This window comes from Orcinus orca, chromosome 1 (assembly GCF_937001465.1).
Source record: "Orcinus orca chromosome 1, mOrcOrc1.1, whole genome shotgun sequence".
NCBI lineage: Eukaryota > Metazoa > Chordata > Mammalia > Artiodactyla > Delphinidae > Orcinus > Orcinus orca.
Window position 1 is genome coordinate 48,671,761 of NC_064559.1, and position 18,904 is coordinate 48,690,664.

Here is an 18,904-nt window from a genome sequence, read left to right on the forward strand (position 1 = left end):
GTAGAGTTTCTGCTGAGAAATCAGCTTTTATCCTTATGGGAGTTCCCTTGTATGTTATTTGTCATTTTTCCCTTGCTGCTTTCAATAATTTTGCTTTGTCTTTAATTTTTCCCAATTTGATTACTGTGTGTCTCGGTGTGTTTCTCCTTGGGTTTATCTTGCCTGGGACTCGCTGCACTTCCTGGACTTGGGTGGCTATTTCCTTTCCCATGTTAGGGAAGTTAATTTTTTTTTTTTTTTGCGGTACATAGGCCTCTCACCATTGTGGCCTCTCCCGCCGCGGAGCACAGGCTCTGGACGCGCTCCGGATGCGCAGGCTCAGTGGCCATGGCTCACAGGCCTAGCTGCTCCGTGGCATGTGGGATCTTCCCGGACTGGGGCACAAACTCGCGTCCCCTGCATCGGCAGGCGGACTCTCAACCAGTGCGCCACCAGGGAAGCCCCCCATGTTAGGGAAGTTTTTGACTATAATCTCTTCAAATATTTTCTCTGGTCCTTTCTCTCTCTCTTCTTCTTCTGGGACCCCTATAACGCGAATGTTGTTGCGTTTAATGTTGTCCCAGAGGTCTCTTAGGCTGTCTTCATTTCTTTTCATTCTTTTTTCTTAATTCTGTTCCGCAGCAGTGAATTCCACCATTCTGTCTTTCACTTATCTGTTATTCTGCTATTGATTCCTTCTAGTGTAGTTTTCATTTCAGTTATTGTATTATTCATCTGTGTTTGTTTGTTCTTTGATTCTTCTAGGTCTTTGTTAAACATTTCTTGCATCTTCTCGATCTCTGCCTCCATTCTTTTTCTGAGGTCCTGGATCATCTTCACTATCATTATTCTGAATTCTTTTTCTGGAAGGTTGCCTATCTCCACTTCATTTAGTTGTTTTTCTGGCATTTTATCTTGTTGCTTCATCTGGTACATAGCCCTCTGCCTTTTCGTCTTGTCTGTCTTTCTGTGAATGTGGTTTGTTCTGCAGGCTGCAGGATTGTAGTTCTTCTTGCTTCTGCTGTCTGCCCTCTGGTGGATAAGGCTATCTTAAGAGGCTTGTGTAAGTTTCCTGGTGGGAGGGACTGGTGGTGGGTAGCGCTGACTGTTGCTCTGGTGGGCAGAGCTCAGTAAAACTTTAATCCATTTGACTGTTGATGGGTGGGGCTGGGCTTCCTCCCTGTTGGTTTTTTGGCCTGAGGCAACCCAGCACTAGAGGCTACAGGCTCTTTGATGGGACTAATGGCGGACTCCGGGAGGGCTCATGCCAAGGAGTATTTCCCAGAACTTCTGTTGCCAGTGTCCTTGTCCCCACCGTGAGCCACAGCCGCCCTCTGCCTCTTCAGGAGACCCTCTAACACTAGCAGGTAGGTCTGGTTCAGTCTCCCCTGGGGTCACTGCTCCTTCCCCTGGGTCCTGATGCGCACACTACTTTGTGTGTGCCCTCCAAGAGTGGAGTCTCTGTTTTCCCCAGTCCTGTCGAAGTCCTGCAATCAATTCCCACTAGGCTTCAAAGTCTGATTCTCTAGGAATTCCTCCTCCTGTTGCCAGACCCTCAGGTTGGGAAGCCTGACATGGGGCTCAGAACCTTCACTCCAGTGGGTGGACTTCTGTGGTATGTGTTCTCCAGTCTGTGAGTCACCCACCCAGCAGTTATGGGATTTGATTTTACTGTGATTGCGCCCCTCCTACCGTCTCATTGTGGCTTCTCCTTTGTCTTTGGATGTGGGGTATCTTTTTTGGTGAGTTCCAGTGTCTTCTTGTAGATGACTGTGCAGCAGCTAGTTGTGATTTTGGTGTTCTCACAAGAGGGAGTGAGAGCACATCCTTCTACTCCGCCATGGTGTTTCCTCGACCTGAACTTATTAATTTTTTTTAACTTATTAATTAATCCCATCCCTAGTCCTCCTGTATTCTCTATTGAATTAATGTCCTAAATATCCTTCCAGTCAACTACATATGTTAAACCATATATGTTTAACTTTTTAAAGAACCACTATACTGTTTTCCACAGCGGCTGAACCATTTTACATTCCCACCAGCAATGTTTGAGGGTTCTGATTTCTCCACATCTTTATCAACACTTATCTGTCTCTTTCATTAAAGTCATCCTAGTGGTATATGAAGTGGTATCTCATTGTGATTTTGATTTTCATTTTGTCTTTTCATGTGCTTGTTGGCCATTTGTATCTCTGGTTTGGAGAGATATCTCTTCAAGTCCTATGCCCATTTTTGATTGGGCTGTTTGTCTTTTTGCTACTGATTATGAATTCCTTGTATATTCTGGATACTAGATTCATATTAGATGTATGTTTATGTATGTTTTCTCCCATTTCATAGTTGTCTTTTCACTTTCTTAATAATGTTCTTTGATGCACAGACGTTTTAAAGTTTGGTGAAGTTCAGTTTATCTATTTCTTCTTTTATTACTCATGCTTTTGGTATCATACCAAAGAATCCAGTGCCAAATCCAAGGTCATAAAAATTTAACCTTATGTTTTCTCTTAAGAGTTTTATAGTTTTAGCTCTTATATTTAGGTCATCGATCCATTTTGAGTTAATTTTTGTATATGGTGTGAGTGAGGAGTCCAGTTCTATTTCTTTGCATGTAGATATCCCGTTGTCCCAACACCATTGTTGAAGAGACTGTTCTTTCCTCCACTGAATAGTCTTGGCACCCTTGTTGAAAATCAGTTGGCCTTGGTTGTATGGGTTTATTTCTGGGCTTTCAGTTCTGTTTCAGATAGTGTCTATCCTTATGACAGTATCACACAGTTCAATTACCATAGCTTTGTAGTAAGTTTTGAAATCAGAGGTGTGAGTTCTCCAATTTTTTTTTTCAGTACTGTCTTGGATATTCAGGGTCCCTTGCAATTCCATATAAATTTGAGGATAAGATCTTCCATTTCTGCTAAAAAGGCTATTGGAATTTTGACAGGAATTACATTGAATCTGTAGATCAATTAGGGTATTATTGCCATCTTAGCAATATGAAAAGCTTCCAATCCATAAACATGGAGCCTTCCAATTTACTTAGGCATTCTTTAATTTCTTTCAGCAAAGTTTTGTAGTTTTTACATAAAGACTTTCACCTTATATGTATGTAAAAATTATTCCTAGATATTTTATTATTTTGGATGCTCTTGTAAATAGAATTATTTCCTTAATTTTCTTTTCAGATTGTTCATTGCTGGTATATAGAAACAAAACTGACTTGTGTGTTGATCTTGTGTCCTGCAACTTTGCTGAATTTAATAGCTATCATACTTTTTTGGTGAATTCTTTTGGGATTTTCTATGTATATGATATGTAGAATCATGTTGTCTGCAAATAGAAATAGTTTTACTTCTTCCTTTCCAGTCTAGATGCCTTTTATTTATTTTTACCTAGTTGCTCAGGCTAGAACTTCTTCTGGCTAGTACAGTGTTGAATAGCAGTGGTAAAAATGGGTGTCTTTGTTTTGTTCCTGATCGTAGGGAAGTGTTACAGGACGAACTGTGTCTCTCCAGAATTCGTATGTTGAAGTCTTAATCCCCATACCTCAAAATATAACTACATGTATTTGGAGATGGGTATTTAAAGAAATGATTAAGTTAAAATGAAGTCCTTATGGTGGGTCCTAAGGCAAACTGCCTGATGTCCTTATAAGAAGACAAAATTTGGACACACAAAGAGGTACCAGGGTGCACATGCACAGAGGGACAACCATGTGAAGAGGAAGCAAGAGGGTGGCCATGTGCAAGCCAAGGAGAGAGGTCTCAAAAGAAACCAAACTTACTGACACCTTGATCTAGGATTTGCAGCCTCCAGAACTGTGAGAAAATAAATTTCTGTTGTTTAGCTAACTAAGTTTGTGATATTTTGTTACCCTAGGAAACTAATACAGGGAGAAAGCTTTCAGTCTTTTATGATTATGATGTTAACTGTGAGGTTTTCGTAAATTACATTTATTGTGTTGAGGAAGTTCCCCTCTATTCCTAATTTTTGAGTGGTTTTTATAATGAAAAGGTATTGGATTTTGTCAAATGCTTTTTTTTTTTTCGGTACACGGGCCTCTCACTGCTGTGGCCTCTCCCGTTGCAGAGCACAGGACAGGCTCCGGACGCACAGGCTCAGTAGCCATGGCTCACGGGCCCAGCCGCTCTGCGGCATGTGAGATCTTCTCAGACTGGGGCATGAACCCATGTCCCCTGCATCGGCAGGTGGACTCTCAACCACTGCGCCACCAGGGAAGCCCTCAAATGCTTTTTATACATCGAGATGATCCTGTAGTTTCTTTCCCCCCTTTATTTTATTAACATAGCATTGATTGATTTTTATATGTTAAACTACCCCTGAATAGTAGGTAGTTTTGGTGAGTTCCAAATATGGGATAAATCCCACTTGGTCATAGTGTATAACTCTTAAAATACTGTTGGGTTTGGCTTGCTAGAATATGTTGAGGATTTTTGCATTTATATTGATAAGCGAAATTGGTCTGTAGTTTTCTTCTGGTTTCTTTGGCTTTGTTATCAGAGGATGCTGGCATCATAGAAGGAGTTAGGAGTTGTTCTCTCCCGTTTTCGGAAGAATTGGAGAGAAGAATTGGTGTTAATTCTTTAAATGTTTTGTAGTAGTTACTAATGGAGCCATCTGGTCCTAGATTTTTCTTTGTTGGGAGGTTTTTGATTACTGATTCAATCTCTTTACTTGTTCTAGGTCTGTTCAGATTTTCTATTTCTTTTTGACTCAGTTTTGGTAATTTGTGTATTTCTAGAATTTTGTACACTTCATTTTGTTGTTCATTTTGTTGGAGCATTTGTTGGTGGACATTTGTTCATAATATTCTCTTATAATCCTTTTTATTTCTAGAAGTTCAGTAGTAGTGTCTCCACTTTCATTTCTGATGTTATTTTTTGCCTTCTCCCTTTTTTCTTAGTTTAGCTAAAGGTTTGTCAATTTCATAGATCGTTTCAAAGAATCAATTTTTGATTTCATTAATTCTACTGTTTTTCTGTTCTCCATTTCATTTATCTCTGCTCTAATCTTTACTATTTTCTTTCTTCTGCTGACTTTGGATTTAGTTTGTTCTTCTTTTTCTAGTTCCATAAGATATAAAGTTAGGTTACTGATTTGAGATCTTTCTTTTTTTAAATTTATTTATTTTATTTTTGGCTGCATTGGGTCTTCATTGCTGCACGCAGGCTTTCTCTAGTTGTGGTGAGTGGGGGCTACTCTTCGTTGCGGTGCGCGGGCTTCTCATTGCGGTGGCTTCTCTTGCTGCAGAGCATGCGCTCTAGGCATGAGGCCTTCAGTAGTTGTGGCACACGGGCTCAGTAGTTGTGGCTCACTGGCTGTAGAGCGCAGGCTCAGCAGCTGTGGTGCACGGGCCTAGTTGGTCCACAGCATGTGGGATCTTCCCAGACCAGGGCTCAAACCTGTGTCCCCTGCATTGGCAGGTGGATTCCCAACCACTGCACCAACAGGGAAGTCCCCAAGATCTTTCTTTTTTCTTTTTTTTTTTTGTTTCTTGCGGTACGCGGGCCTCTCACTGTTGTGGCCTACTCCTGCTGCGGAGCACAGGCTCCGGACGCGCAGGCTCAGCGGCCATGGCTCACGGGCCCAGCCGCTCCGCGGCATGTGGGATCCTCCCAGACCGGGGCACGAACCTGTGTCCCCTGCATCGGCAGGCGGACTCTCAACCGCTGCGCCACCAGGGAAGCCCCAAGATCTTTCTTTTTTAATGTAAGCATTTATAACTATAAATTTCACTCTGAACTCCACTCTGAGCATCCCATAAGTTTTGGTACGTTGTGATTTTGTTTTCATTCACCTCATTTTCTCATTTTTTCTTTGGGTTTTCTTTGACCCATTTGTTGTTTAAGAATGTTGTTTAATTTCCACATATTTGTGAATTTTCCAGTTTTTCCTGCTGTTATTCATTTCTAAATCAATTCCATTGTGGTCAGAGAGGATACATTTATTGAAATTTGTTTTGTAGCTTATCATATGGTGTATCCTGGAGAATGTTCCATGTGCAATTAAGAAGAATATGTATTCTTCTGTATTGAGTTCTGTGTGTATTAGGTCTAGCTGAATTACAGTGTTGTTCAAATCCTGTTTCCTTATTGATCTTCTGTAGATGTACTAGTCATTATTGCAAATGGAGTATGGAAGTCTTCAACTATTATATTATTGTAGAACTGTCTAGTTCTCCCCTCAGCTCTGCCAGTGTTTGCTTCATATATTCTGGGGCCTCATTGTTTCCTGCATACGTGCTTATTATATCTTCTTGATGAATAAATTCTTTTTGGTCAATATATAATGTTCTTCTTTGTCTCTAGTAAAAACTTTTGACTTAAAGTCTATTTTATTTAATATTAGTATAGTCACTGCAGTTCTCTTCTGGTTACTATTTGTATGAAATGTTTTTTTCTATCCTTTTACTATTAATTTATTTGTGTCTTTGGACCTAAAGTGAGTCCCTTGTAGACATTATATAATTGGATCATGTTTATCCATTCTACCAGTCTCTATCTTTTAATTGGTGATCTTAATCCATTTACATTTGAAGTGATTACTGATAAGAAAGGACTTCTGCCATTTGCCATTTGATTTCTATATGTCATATTCTTTTGTATTTGATGAGTTTTTTCTAGTGTTTTGTTTGACTCACTCCTCATTTCCTTTCTGTATATTTTTAGTTATCGTCTTAGTGGTTACCATGGAGATTACAATTAACATTCTAAATTTATAACAGTCTAGTCTGGATTGATACCAACTTAGCTTCAATAGCACACAAACACTCTGTTCTTTTACAGCTCCATTCCTACTTTATGTTGCTGTTGTCACAAATTACATCTTTATACATTGTCTGCCCATTAACATGGATTTATAATTGTTTCATGCATTGCTCTTTTAAATCATACAGGAAACAAAGAAAAGGAGTTACAAACAAAGATTATAATAATACCGGCTTTATATTTACCCATGTATTTGCTGCCTTTGCTGGAGTTACTGCTTCATATGGCTTTGAGTTACTATCTAGTGTTCTTTTCCTTCAGTCTGAAGGACTCCCTTTAGCACAGGGAAGATCCAGGCTTTGTTTATCTGGGAATGTCTTAAGTTTTTCTTTATTTTGAAGGATAGTTTTGCCAGATATAGAATTCTTGGTTGATAGTGTTTTTCCCCCCCTTTCAGCACTTTAAATATGTCATCTCATTGGTTTCTGGCTTCCATAGTTTCTGATGAGAAATCATGTTAATCTTATTGCCAGTCCTTTGTTCATATTGAATTGCTTCTCTCTTGCTGCTTTCAAGATTCTCTGTTTTGGCTTTCAACAGTTTGATTATAATGTATGTTGGTGTGGATCTCTTTGTATTTATTCTGCATCCATTAAGCTTCTTGGATGTGTTGATTCACATCTTTCAACAGATTTGGAAAGTTTCCAATCATTTTTTCAAATATTCTTTCTGCTCTTTTCTTTCTCTCTTCTTCTGGGATTCCCATAATATCAGTGTTCTTGATGGGATACCACTGGTCCTTTTGACTTTGTTCATTTTTCTTCCTGCTCCTTAGATTCAATAATTGCAATTGTCCTATCTTCAAGTTTGTTATTCTTCTGCCTGCTCAGACCTGTTATTGAACCTCTCTAGTGAGTTTTTCATTTCAACTATTGTACTTTTTTGTACTTTTACTGTACAGCTATAGAATTTCTATTTGGTTCAATTTTATAAGTTTTATCCCTTTATGGATATTCTCTATTTATTCATCTGTTGTTCTCTTGGTTTCCTTTAATTTTTTTTTTTTTTTTTTTTTTTTTGCGGTATGCGGGCCTCTCACTGTTGTGGCCTCTCCCGTTGCGGAGCACAGGCTCCGGACGCGCAGGCTCAGCGGCCATGGCTCACGGGCCCAGCTGCTCCGCGGCATGTGGGATCTTCCCAGACCGGGGCACGAACCCGTGTCCCCTGCATCGGCAGGCGGACTCTCAACCACTGCGCCACCAGGGAAGCCCCTCCTTTAATTATTTATCCATGGTTTCCTTGAGCTCTTTGAGGCTATTTAAGACAATTGATTTAAAGTTTTGTCTGGTAAGTCCAAAGTCTTTTCTGGACTTCCTCAGAGATGGTTTCTGTCAATTTCTTTTTTTTTTTTTTCCTGTGAATGGGCCATAGCTTCCTGTTTCTTTGCATGTCTTATAATTTTTGTTGAAAACTGGGTATTTTTAATATTATAGTGTGGTAACTCTGGAAATTGTATTCTACCCCATCCCCAGGGTTTGCTGTATTGGTTGTTTAGGACTGCAGTTGTCCATATGTTTAGTGAATTTTCCAAACTGTTTTTGCAAAGGCTCTATTCTTTTTTGTGTGTGGCTGCTGAAGTCTCTGTTATCTCAGCAGTTAGTCAGTGACCTGACAGAAATTTCCCTAAACACCTGCAGCTAAAAAGAAAAACAAAAAACTCCTTGTCTTTGCAGATTAGCTCTGAGTTGAGGCACTCCTTCAAACTAAGCCAGGCTGCCTACAACTCTGCCTTAGTTTTCACCTCCTGCTTGCACAGGGCCCAGTGATCAGCCAGAAGCACAAGCTTAAGGTCTTTACAGATCTCTTCTGAGTATGCATCCATCCCTGAGATTGTGCATTTTACTGTAGATTCCCCAGTATATAAGGTAGCTCTTATTTCCCCAAGAATCTTCCTCTTCAGCCTCCTCATTTGTAGGCTTTTCCTTGCCCTTCCTTCATCCTTTGTCCCAGGTAGCTTTGGGTAGAGTATGTCTTTAAATGCTTTCATCAGATGCTACTATAAAGCTGCTCCATCCTGGGGGAGGTGAAACAAAGGTCAGTTTCTTTGCCAGTCCCTCTCCTGAGATACTGATCATCAGACAGGTCAAAATGCAGTCACAATTTTTTTGAGAATAAGGTCCCTATTTCCCCCACCCCTCACCCGTCCCAGTGCCAGCAAGCCACATCAGAAATACGGGCTGTTGCTATTCACTCAACTGCTGTCAGTCTGGAGAATGGGATATGGTAGGCAAGTAAGTAAAAACACCAGAACACTTTCTTACTGAATTTTAACAACCTCTTCATCTAGCACTTCCTTGGCTGCTATGTTTAATTAGATTTCAGAGTTACAAAAAAACATTGATTCTGTCATTTTTCGCCAATTTGTTTGCTTTAGAAGAACTAATTCTTGGAGCTCTTTACTCCACTATTTCCAGGATGTCACCTCTTTCTTGTATCTTTCTCTCTGTTCTCTCCTTCCTGAATGCATTGAGAGATGCTCAATTCTGTCTTATCTTAAATAACAAAATAATATCTACCCTAAATACCACATCTTTGTCTCTTCCCTTGCAGAGCCAAACTTCTTGAAATATTTGGCTTCACTTGTCTTTACTTCTTTCCCATTCATGCCTCTACTCACTGTGATCTGGTTTCTGCCTCCAGAACACCAGTGAAAATGCTCTTGTGGTCATGTGGGACCAAGCTGTGGCTAAATGCAGTAGGGATTACCATCTCTTTTAATCTTTCAGCAGCATTTGACATGATCAACTACTTCCTCCTTTCATGACACCTTGATCTGATTTTCTTACCACCTCTTGGGCCACTCCTCAGTTTTCTTTGTAATATCTTGTTTTTGCCTATCCTTTAAATGTTATTCCTCAGTGTTCTGTACAAGGGTGCTACCTTTTCCTTTTTATACATTCTTATAGCTAATCTCACCCATTCCCATGCTTGAATTATCATACAAGTAAACAATTCTAGGATCTTTATACCTTGTCAGATTTCAGTCCTGTATTCTAGATCCTTATATAGATGGTCTACCAGATATCTCTGAGTGACTCCACTGGTACCTCAAATTAACTGGCACCAAAATTAAACTCATTATCTTCCCCCATCAAACATTTTTCTCATGTTTCCTGTTTCAGTGAATAAAGCAAATATAAATGATGGGAATTCCCTGGCAGTCCAGTGGTTAGGACTCTGAGCTTCCACTGCAGGGGGCACGGGTTCGATCCCTGGTCAGGGAACAAATATCCTGCAAGCCGCACACATGGCACAGCCAAAAAAAATTTTTTTTAAATATATATATATAAATGAGATGTATTCTAGAGTTCTTCCAAAGTATTTACAGAGGTAGTCCTTGTACTGTCTGCTACAGAAGTATTTAGAGTATGTAAGATGTAATACAAGCACAAATGACTGTATTGGTTTGCTGATTTAGTGAGGATTTTAAGAGTTTCATATATATATCTGGAAAAAAATGTTCACTCCTGCTTATCAAAGAAAATTAAAATGAGGCAGTGAGCCTATTAAAATGGCCAATATTTTTATACATTTAAAAGATACCCCATGCTGATGAGCTTGCAGAAAAGTGAGTTCTCAGACCAAGTTTCAATTGGTTAAACTTTCTTGGAGGGTGGTTTAGCAATATGTATCCAAGAGGCTTAAAATGTTTTATACCTTTTGACTTAGTCATTCTCAATCTAGTTTATCCTAAAGAAATAACTAGAGATGTGCATAATTTATTTGTGGTCGTATTTTTGTAATATTGGAAAAAATTGTAAGCTATCTAAATGAGGGTAAGAAAATCATATTATGACACATCTGTATGATGTATTATTATGTAAATCATAAAAATTAGGCTTTGGAGACACAGACGTAGAGAACAAACATATGGACACCAAGAGGGTAAGGGGGTGGGTGGGATGAACTGGGAGATTGGGATTGACATATATACACTAATATGTATAAAATAGATAACTAATGAGAACCTGCTATGTAGCACAGGGAACTCCACCTCAGTTCGCTGTACAGTAGAAACTAACACAACGTTGTAAAACAACTATACCCCCAATTAAAAAAAAAAAAATTTAGGCTTTGAAAAAATATTTAAAGACATGGGGAAATGTGATATAATGAAATGAGAAAAATCAGGATTCAAAACCATATGCATCTATGGTATGATATATTGGTATTATGAATAAATGAATATATGCATGGGAAAAAGACAAGCAGGAAATATCTATATATTTTATTTAGGTTAAAATTTCCATTTTTGTTATGCTTTGTTTCATTTTGTTTTTTACAATAAGTGCCTCATATAATAAGAAAAACGATATATGAATGATGATGCCATTTCTATTGGGATAAAAGAATAGGCATTTTTTCAGAGTATATTTTTAGTTACCAGATTTTATTTTTAAAGTTCCTCATTCTTCATGGCACTAATAATGAAGTTCTTTCCCCTTTCCTACTCCCAGTGCAAATTTCTGGTACTTTTTTGATTTTAGTTCTAGAATCTTTAATATATAAATTTTTGTTGGTTTACCAAAATTTTAGAGTCAGTTTGAGTTAAAACAAAGTAGTAGTTTCCAGTAGGAAAGAGATCTGGTGTCATCTAGATCTAAAACTTAGCTTCACCACCCACTAACTCTGTGTCCGTGGGCAAATCATTTACTCTCACCGAGTTTCAATTTCTTAACATTACAAGGGTATAATAATACTTTACCTCAAAGAACTGTTGTGAGGCTTAGGAGGTAATATGTAAAGGTCAAAATATGACTTCTGGCTGTATTTAATAGCTGTAAAATTACTAGTGATTGTAATCATTCACTAGTGAATGTAATTGTAATGAGAAAATCTCTTTTCATCATTCCTTAATTGATGGACTGATACTTTGAGCATTTAATGAACATAAATACATAGAGTATTTACAGTGCACTACCTATACAAAGTAAGTCTTTGGGAAAAGCACATGTTACCAATGAGTTAACTGATTAAAATGACCTGTTTCAGTTTGACCTATTGTTTCATTTCTTTTTTTCAGGTAAAGGACTTATCTTCAGACACACTTCTCCAACAGCATGATGATTTGGATTTGGCTTTGGATAGTTGTTATAGTGGAGACACAGTAGTTATTTTTCCAGGAGAATATCAAGCTGTAAATCTTGCTTTATTGACTGATGACATCGTTATAAAGGGTTAGCAAGGCATCCTTTGCAATTTTTTAACAGCAATGTATGCTGGAGAAACTGTATTTTATAAACATGGTTAATCAGATTACTAGAAATTAGAACAGGGTTTTATGTTTCACAAAAATCCCTTATGTGCTTTTTACAGTTAAGATTTTCTCACCTGTTCAGTAGTATATTATCTGTACAGGTGACCTCGTTTGGACATACTGTACCAGAGCAAATCAATCAATGAGACTACTTTTTCCCCATGATAATGTAGCACTACAAGCAGAGATTCTAAATAAATACTCAAAATCAGAAAAAAAAAATCAGTTCACAATATCTTCTATTAGCTCTATATTTTTACCTAAACTACTTTTTTCTCCTCTGTCTCCATAGCACTTCATAGCACTCTAGTAGGGAAACCTAAATGTAAGGCTATATTAAAATATGCTCAGCATTTTCTCAAAAAGTTTAATTCACATGGAAACTCAAGAAGTAAAAAAGCAGAGTTTACTAAATTTCTTTTAGGTTCTGAACATATTTAGTGAACATATTTAATTTTGCCCTTTTACATTAAAGTAAGGTTATTCCCCTTGTCTAGCCAAAAGAAAAGACAGATGACTTAAACTTTGCTATCAATTCAAAAATTGAGCAAAATTTTCGCTAGATTTTGATGACTGTAGTCAGTTATATTTTGTTGAACTATATGGGTAATAAGGATCATATTTGTAATTTTAAAAATTGATAGTCTTCTTAAAGATCCAACCCCTCATTTTTGGATTGATGTTAAATTTAGAAGATTGCTCAGACTACTCTAGAACAAAATTATGGATATGATTACATTAATCTTGTAACCTAATTCAAGTCTCTGCCAGTCTTTTTCGTTATGGTAATTTATAATGGTTTTGAAACCAGGTTTTGGTAAGATACTTTTTGTATCTTACACATTTTGTAGATGACTGCTCACTATATAATATAGGGAAATATATAGTGGAAGGAATATGTTGAATAAGTACCATAGGTACATTTAGATTGATTATAAACCCAGATTCTTCCATCATGGCATCAAAATAAGGACAAAAGACTACATTATAGTTAAGTATCTAATTAGTTGACTGAATAATTACAGATGTTACTTATTAAAAAAGTGTGAAAAGAAAAACTTAGTAAGAACAAGTATTATTGAATGACTAAAGGGCTTTAAGCTTTGGGAGTACTGATTTAATTATGTATTTTTGTCTTTATACATCAGGAATTGGAAAGAGAGAGGAAATTATGATTACTTCTGAACCTTCTTATGACAGTTTTGTGGTGTCCAAAGCTGATAATGTGAAATTAATGCATCTATCTTTGATACAACAAGGGACAGTTGATGGTATTGTGGTGGTAGAGTCTGGTCACATGACTCTAGAAAACTGTGTATTAAAATGTGAAGGAACAGGAGTGTGTGTTCTTACAGGAGCTGCTTTGACAATTACAGACTGTGAAATAACTGGTGCCCAGGTATTTTATTTTATAAAATTTATGGGTTTTTTTGGCTATTGATAACTTTGAGTGATCTTAATATGGAAACAAAGGGTAACAATTATTTTATCTTTTAATTGAATTATAATTAAACTTAGAAACTGACAAAAGTAAATAAAATGAGAACAAGTATACGTGTGTCATTATACACTTAGTACACTTAGGAAAAGTAAACTGCCTAAGTCCAAAGTAAGAAATTACTAGTTTTGGTTTATGTGTGATTTTTTTAAAAATCTAGGTATCAGTGGCTGTAAAACAGATCATGAGTCAGTTACTTGATCATTTACTTAAAAAGATATAAGTACTTATAAGCTATCAGACATTGCTGTAAGGTATTGTGATTAGTTCTGACAGCTTGAGTCTAAAGGTAACAATCACAAAGACCATTAAAGGAGTAGAAAATTGAATGAAAAAAAGATTAAAGGAAGCAGAAAAATAAGACCTTTTTATAGAATGACTTTTTCTTAGTTCCCACTAAAATAAGGAAATACTTAAGTAGAATTATGAGGGATTTAGAGTATATATAAATGAATTTTTATAACTATTGAAAGTTGCTTAAAGAGGTCTTTGACTCCCTTCTAAGACTTGATTTGGGTAGGAGAGAATGTTATACGCCATATGACTTCAACCTTCCTTCTAGGCCCAATGATTCTCTGACACAAATAATTTGTTTTAAACATTATCTCCACAAAATTGTTGTCTGCACTATCATGTATTTTCATGTAACTTAGTGTGTTTAGATTGCTAATATAGAATTAGTTTTCAAATCTAAAGAAAATTTTGGAGAGGTGCATGTGTTTTATAGATTGTTTTATTTGCTTTTAATTTACAGGGTGCTGGTGTTGAACTGTATCCTGGAAGCATAGCTATTTTGGAAAGGAATGAAATTCATCACTGTAATAACCTCAGAACAACTGACAGTTCAAAAAGCACCTTAGGTGGAGTTAATATGAAGGTATTTTCACATTTTTTAACATAGAATTGTTGTAAGAATTATAAATAATTATTAGAAAGATACCTTCAGTCTTAAATTTTAGTCTAAATGTTACTGTTGATTTGGAAAAGTATGGTACAAGTAATTAAAATATGGTTTAAATGATGGTTGATAGGAAACAAGTTTAGTCTTATTTAATAATTTCAACTTAAATTCTTAGTAAATAACTTTGAATATGAGAAAGTACTCTTATAAATGTTTTAATTTTTCACTGAGCAGACTTGTAATAGATTTTCCAAGGTAAAGCAAATTAAGAGGATAAATATATTAAATATTTTAATTCTTACTTTCAAACTTTGTAAAATAATTTAAGCTAACCAATTAAAACATTAATAGCAATAATTTATAAGTGAAATGCCTTCCCATTCCTTTCTACTTCTATAAATTCTACCTTTCTAGGTCCCTCTCGAGACTCGTATAGTTAATGAAGTTTTCCCTAGAACACTAATTTACATATCATTATTTTAAATTATTTTCATCTTTAGCATTTTCATTATCTGAAATTATTTTCATATTTATCATGTTATATTAAAAGTCAACTTCATGGGATATTGCTGTATCCCCATCTAGAATCAGTTGTCTTTATCAATAATGGATAAAATTGAAAACTCCATTTAATATTAAAACTTTTTATAGTTAGTATTACATTAATCCAGTGAGGAAAATAATACTTGTTCAAAACTGAGAGATTCAGTTGTTCTAAAGAAATGTGTAAACTCAAGAATAAGTTCTAGAGTTTATGAGATGTTCATTAGTTCATGTTTTATTTTTATAGAAATTGAAAAACTAATTTCCTTGAATAATTTAACAGGTTCTTCCAGCACCCAAGTTGAAGATGACCAATAATCATATTTACAACAACAATGGCTACGGAGTAAGCATTCTTCAACCAACTGAACAGTTTTTTATTGTAGCAGAAGAAGCCCTCAGCAAAGGGACTGCTTCAGGAGATAAAAAAGATGATAATATGCTCTCCAAAGTAATGCAAAATCTGAATCTGGAAATGAGTAATAATAAAATAGAAGCAAACCTAAAGGGGGCTATCAGAATAGTAACAAGTTAAAGCATCTGGATCTATGTTAAAGTTTTATGTTTCAGATATTTAATAATTCTCGTATCCCAAAGAAATGGTAGTTTTAATTAAATGTGAAACTTAATTTAAAAATTTAAATATTTAATGCTTTCACTGAATGATTCATTTTAACATGTTTTTTAAATAAGTTTTGAGATATAATTTACATATCATAAAATTCACTTTTAAAATATATAATTCAGTGGTATTTAGTATATTTTTAGTATATACCATCATCACTAATTCCAAAAACAATTGTGGTTTTAAATATTGTTTTATATAGTCTGAGTCCAATAAGAAGCTTTAGGTGTTTTATGTAGAGAATTGAAAAAATAAAAAAAGTTTATGGACAATATCTGATTCATTCCCATTTATCTGTGCAGGTAACTGGAATAAGATAAGATAGCACTATGTTTAGGCTTAACTATAGGAAACAAGAAAATTCAAAATAAGAGAGGCAAAAAACAAAGAAATGTATTTCTCCCTCAAAGTCACACACATTATTTCAACTTTCATGCCTCCCTCCAGCTAGAATCTGATCACATGGCTGCATCTAACTGCAAATGAAGCTAGGAAATATAATCTTTAAATTGGATGGCATGTGTCCTCTAAAATAGGGTGTTTGTTTTGTAAGAAAAAACTGGTCTTTTTCACAAAGCACAGCTTACATTGACTGCAGGATATAAAAGAAAATAAGCACTCAGGCTTCAGCCCCTAATCTTTCCTTCCACAATTTGACTTTTATTCAATACTTTGTGTTATCTGTAACTTAGCAAAGGCGACCCTGTGTTGCTATAGAGAATCTCTTGAGGCTGAGAGTTGAATGAAGTATAGTAGCTGTTCTTCAGTGTTTCACTGAATAGCTTTTTTTTTTTTTAAACACAAGGTCTTCTTAGCCAGGTGACATAATTCCAGGGAGGAGGCCTTAACAAGAACAATCTCTCTATAATGAATTTGATAAGCTGTAAAAGTGGGGATTTTCCTTCACAATCCTCTTCCTCTACTTCCCTGTTTTTGGCTTTAGGAAGAGTATGTGATGGACAAAGATAGGCTCTTTTGAGTAAACAGAAAGCAATAGCCTCACAGAAGCAAACTTCTCGCTCATTGGTTACTTGCCTCCTTTCTGTTGCTGCCATTGGTTTCCAACCAATTACTTTTTTCCCCAGGTCCACTTCAGAATACAGGGTTTTGTTTTTTTTCTCCTATTCTCATATCTCTAAAGCATGCACAAAGCATTTTTAAGATTTTCTAAGAAATCTGAACTTTGATAGTTATTTTTCTCCCTCCTTCACCTTTCCCACCCTTATATTTTTCTCTCCGTCATAACGAACTACCACAAATTTAGAGGTTTAAACATCACCAATTTATCATCAAACAGTTCTGTAGGTTGCAGTTTTGGCATGGGTCCCACCGGCCTAACATCAGTGTTGACAGGGGTTTGTTTCTTTCTGGAGGCTTTAGGGGAGGATTTGTTTCCTTGCTCATTTGGGTTGTTGGCAGAATTCAGTTCCTTGCAGTTGTAGGACTGTTTTCTTGATAGTTGTCAGCTGAGGGCTGTTCCCAGCTTCTGGTGACCAACTGCATTTGGGTTACATCCTCCTTCCTCCATCTTCAAAGCCAGCAACAATGGACTGAGTCCCTTTTCTGCTTTTAATTTCTTCTGCCCCGTCTTCAATCTTATCTCTCTGAGCCAATTCTTCTGCTCCCTCCCTTCCACTTTTAGGGACTCATGATTAGATTGAGCCCAGACTGAGCCCACTTGGATAATCCAGGATAATTTCCCCATCTCAAGGTCCTTAACTTGAATTACATCTGCAGAGTCCTTTTTGCCATGTAAGATATGCATTCACAGGCTCTGGGAATTAGCATGTGGACATCTTTGAGGAGCCATTATTCTGTTTACCACTTGTCTTAACCAATTTTCTAGGTCAAGGGAAGACAAATACTAATTCTACTCCTCAAATGGGATTTAAGAAGTTTCCTCTACCAGGACCAACCAATGCATAGCTCTTATACATTTTAATTAATACATTTAATTATACAATTTAAAACAATGGCATATGCCCTGAGAAAACCATAATTCAAAAAGAAACATGTACCACAATGTTCACTGCAGCACTATTTACAATAGCCAGGACATGGAAGCAACCTACATGTCCCATCAACAGATGAATGGATAAAGATGTGGCACATATGTACAATGGAATAGTAGCCATAAAAAGAAACGAAATTGAGTTATTTGTAGTGAGGTGGATGGACCTCTGTCATACAGAGTGAAGTAAGTCAGAAAGAGAAAAACAAATACTGTTATGCTAATGCATATATATGGAATTTTAAAAAAAAATGGTACGGATGAACCTGGTGGCAGGGCAGGAATAAAGACGCAGATGTAGAGAATGGACTTGTGAGGACGGGGGTGGGGTGTGTGTGTGGGGGAGCTGGGGTGAAGTGAGAGTGGCATGGACATATACACACTACCACATGTAAAACAGATAGCTGGTGGGAAGCAGCAGCATAGCACAGGGAGATCAGCTCGGTGCTTTGCGATGACCTAGAGGGGTGGGATAGGGAGGGTGGGAGGGAGATGCAAGAGGGAGGGGATATGGGGATATATGTATGCATATGGCTGATTCACTTTGTTGTACAACAGAAACTAACACCATTGTGAGGCAATTATACTCCAATAAAGATGTATAAAAATAAGAGATTCTAATTTAGAACCTAGAGGTGGTTCCATATTTCTGCTCTGTCCTCATTCGTGCACATATCTGGCTGGCCTACTGGACACTAATTTTGTAGTATAGGCATTGGGTCTTAGTAACCATTATATTCCCCACTGTGCTGTGCATTCCAAGTAATAACCGCTAACAGTTTAAAAAGAATGCTACCAATGGGTCTCTGCTTATGCAAAAGATTGAAATGAGATTTACAATCTAGGACTTTTAAGGATATTTCATCACAGTTGCTGGGGATGGAAATGTTAGGATTCTGGAGGTGAGAACTGGACAAATCAAGATTAGAAGAGTGGCCTTGGTGTGGAATGAAAAGGGATGAATTAGAACCCCTTTCTGCCTTTTTGTAAGGAGCTGGCAGTAGGAGTGGAGACTTCCTTTGCTCCGCTGCAATGCCAGTAGCAGCTATGGTAAACTCTCAATTGGAGAAAAGAATGGGAACTATAATGCTAGAGCCTCTTGTCAGTTTATTAGAAGCAGTGAAAAGTGGCAGGTGGCTACAAACCAAGGGACTGAGGCACTCCTCAGCAGCACAAGGTACAGAGAAGTTGCTAATAGGAGCACTTCCCTGGTGGTTCAGTGGTTAAGAATCTATGCTTCCACTGCAGGGGGCATGGGTTCAATCCCTGGTCAGGGAACTAAGATCCCACATGCTGCCCGGCATGGCC

General features: G+C 37.0%; 2 protein-coding genes across 3 annotated transcripts in view; one reads left to right on the top strand and one right to left on the bottom strand.

Moving 5' to 3' along the window:
• The window catches only part of SHCBP1L (SHC binding and spindle associated 1 like), a 46,017-nt gene extending 30,411 nt beyond the window's left edge, over window positions 1-15,606 (top strand). For both annotated transcript variants that reach the window (XM_049701795.1, XM_004275204.4), the window contains 4 exons: window positions 11,785-11,938; window positions 13,167-13,417; window positions 14,271-14,393; window positions 15,244-15,606. In XM_049701795.1, the coding sequence (XP_049557752.1) occupies window positions 11,785-11,938; window positions 13,167-13,417; window positions 14,271-14,393; window positions 15,244-15,495 (780 nt within the window). In that variant the 3' untranslated portion in view covers window positions 15,496-15,606. The remainder of the gene's footprint in view (window positions 1-11,784; window positions 11,939-13,166; window positions 13,418-14,270; window positions 14,394-15,243) is intronic.
• The window catches only part of NPL (N-acetylneuraminate pyruvate lyase), a 216,786-nt gene that overhangs the window by 90,611 nt on the left and 107,271 nt on the right, over window positions 1-18,904 (bottom strand). The window lies entirely within an intron of this gene.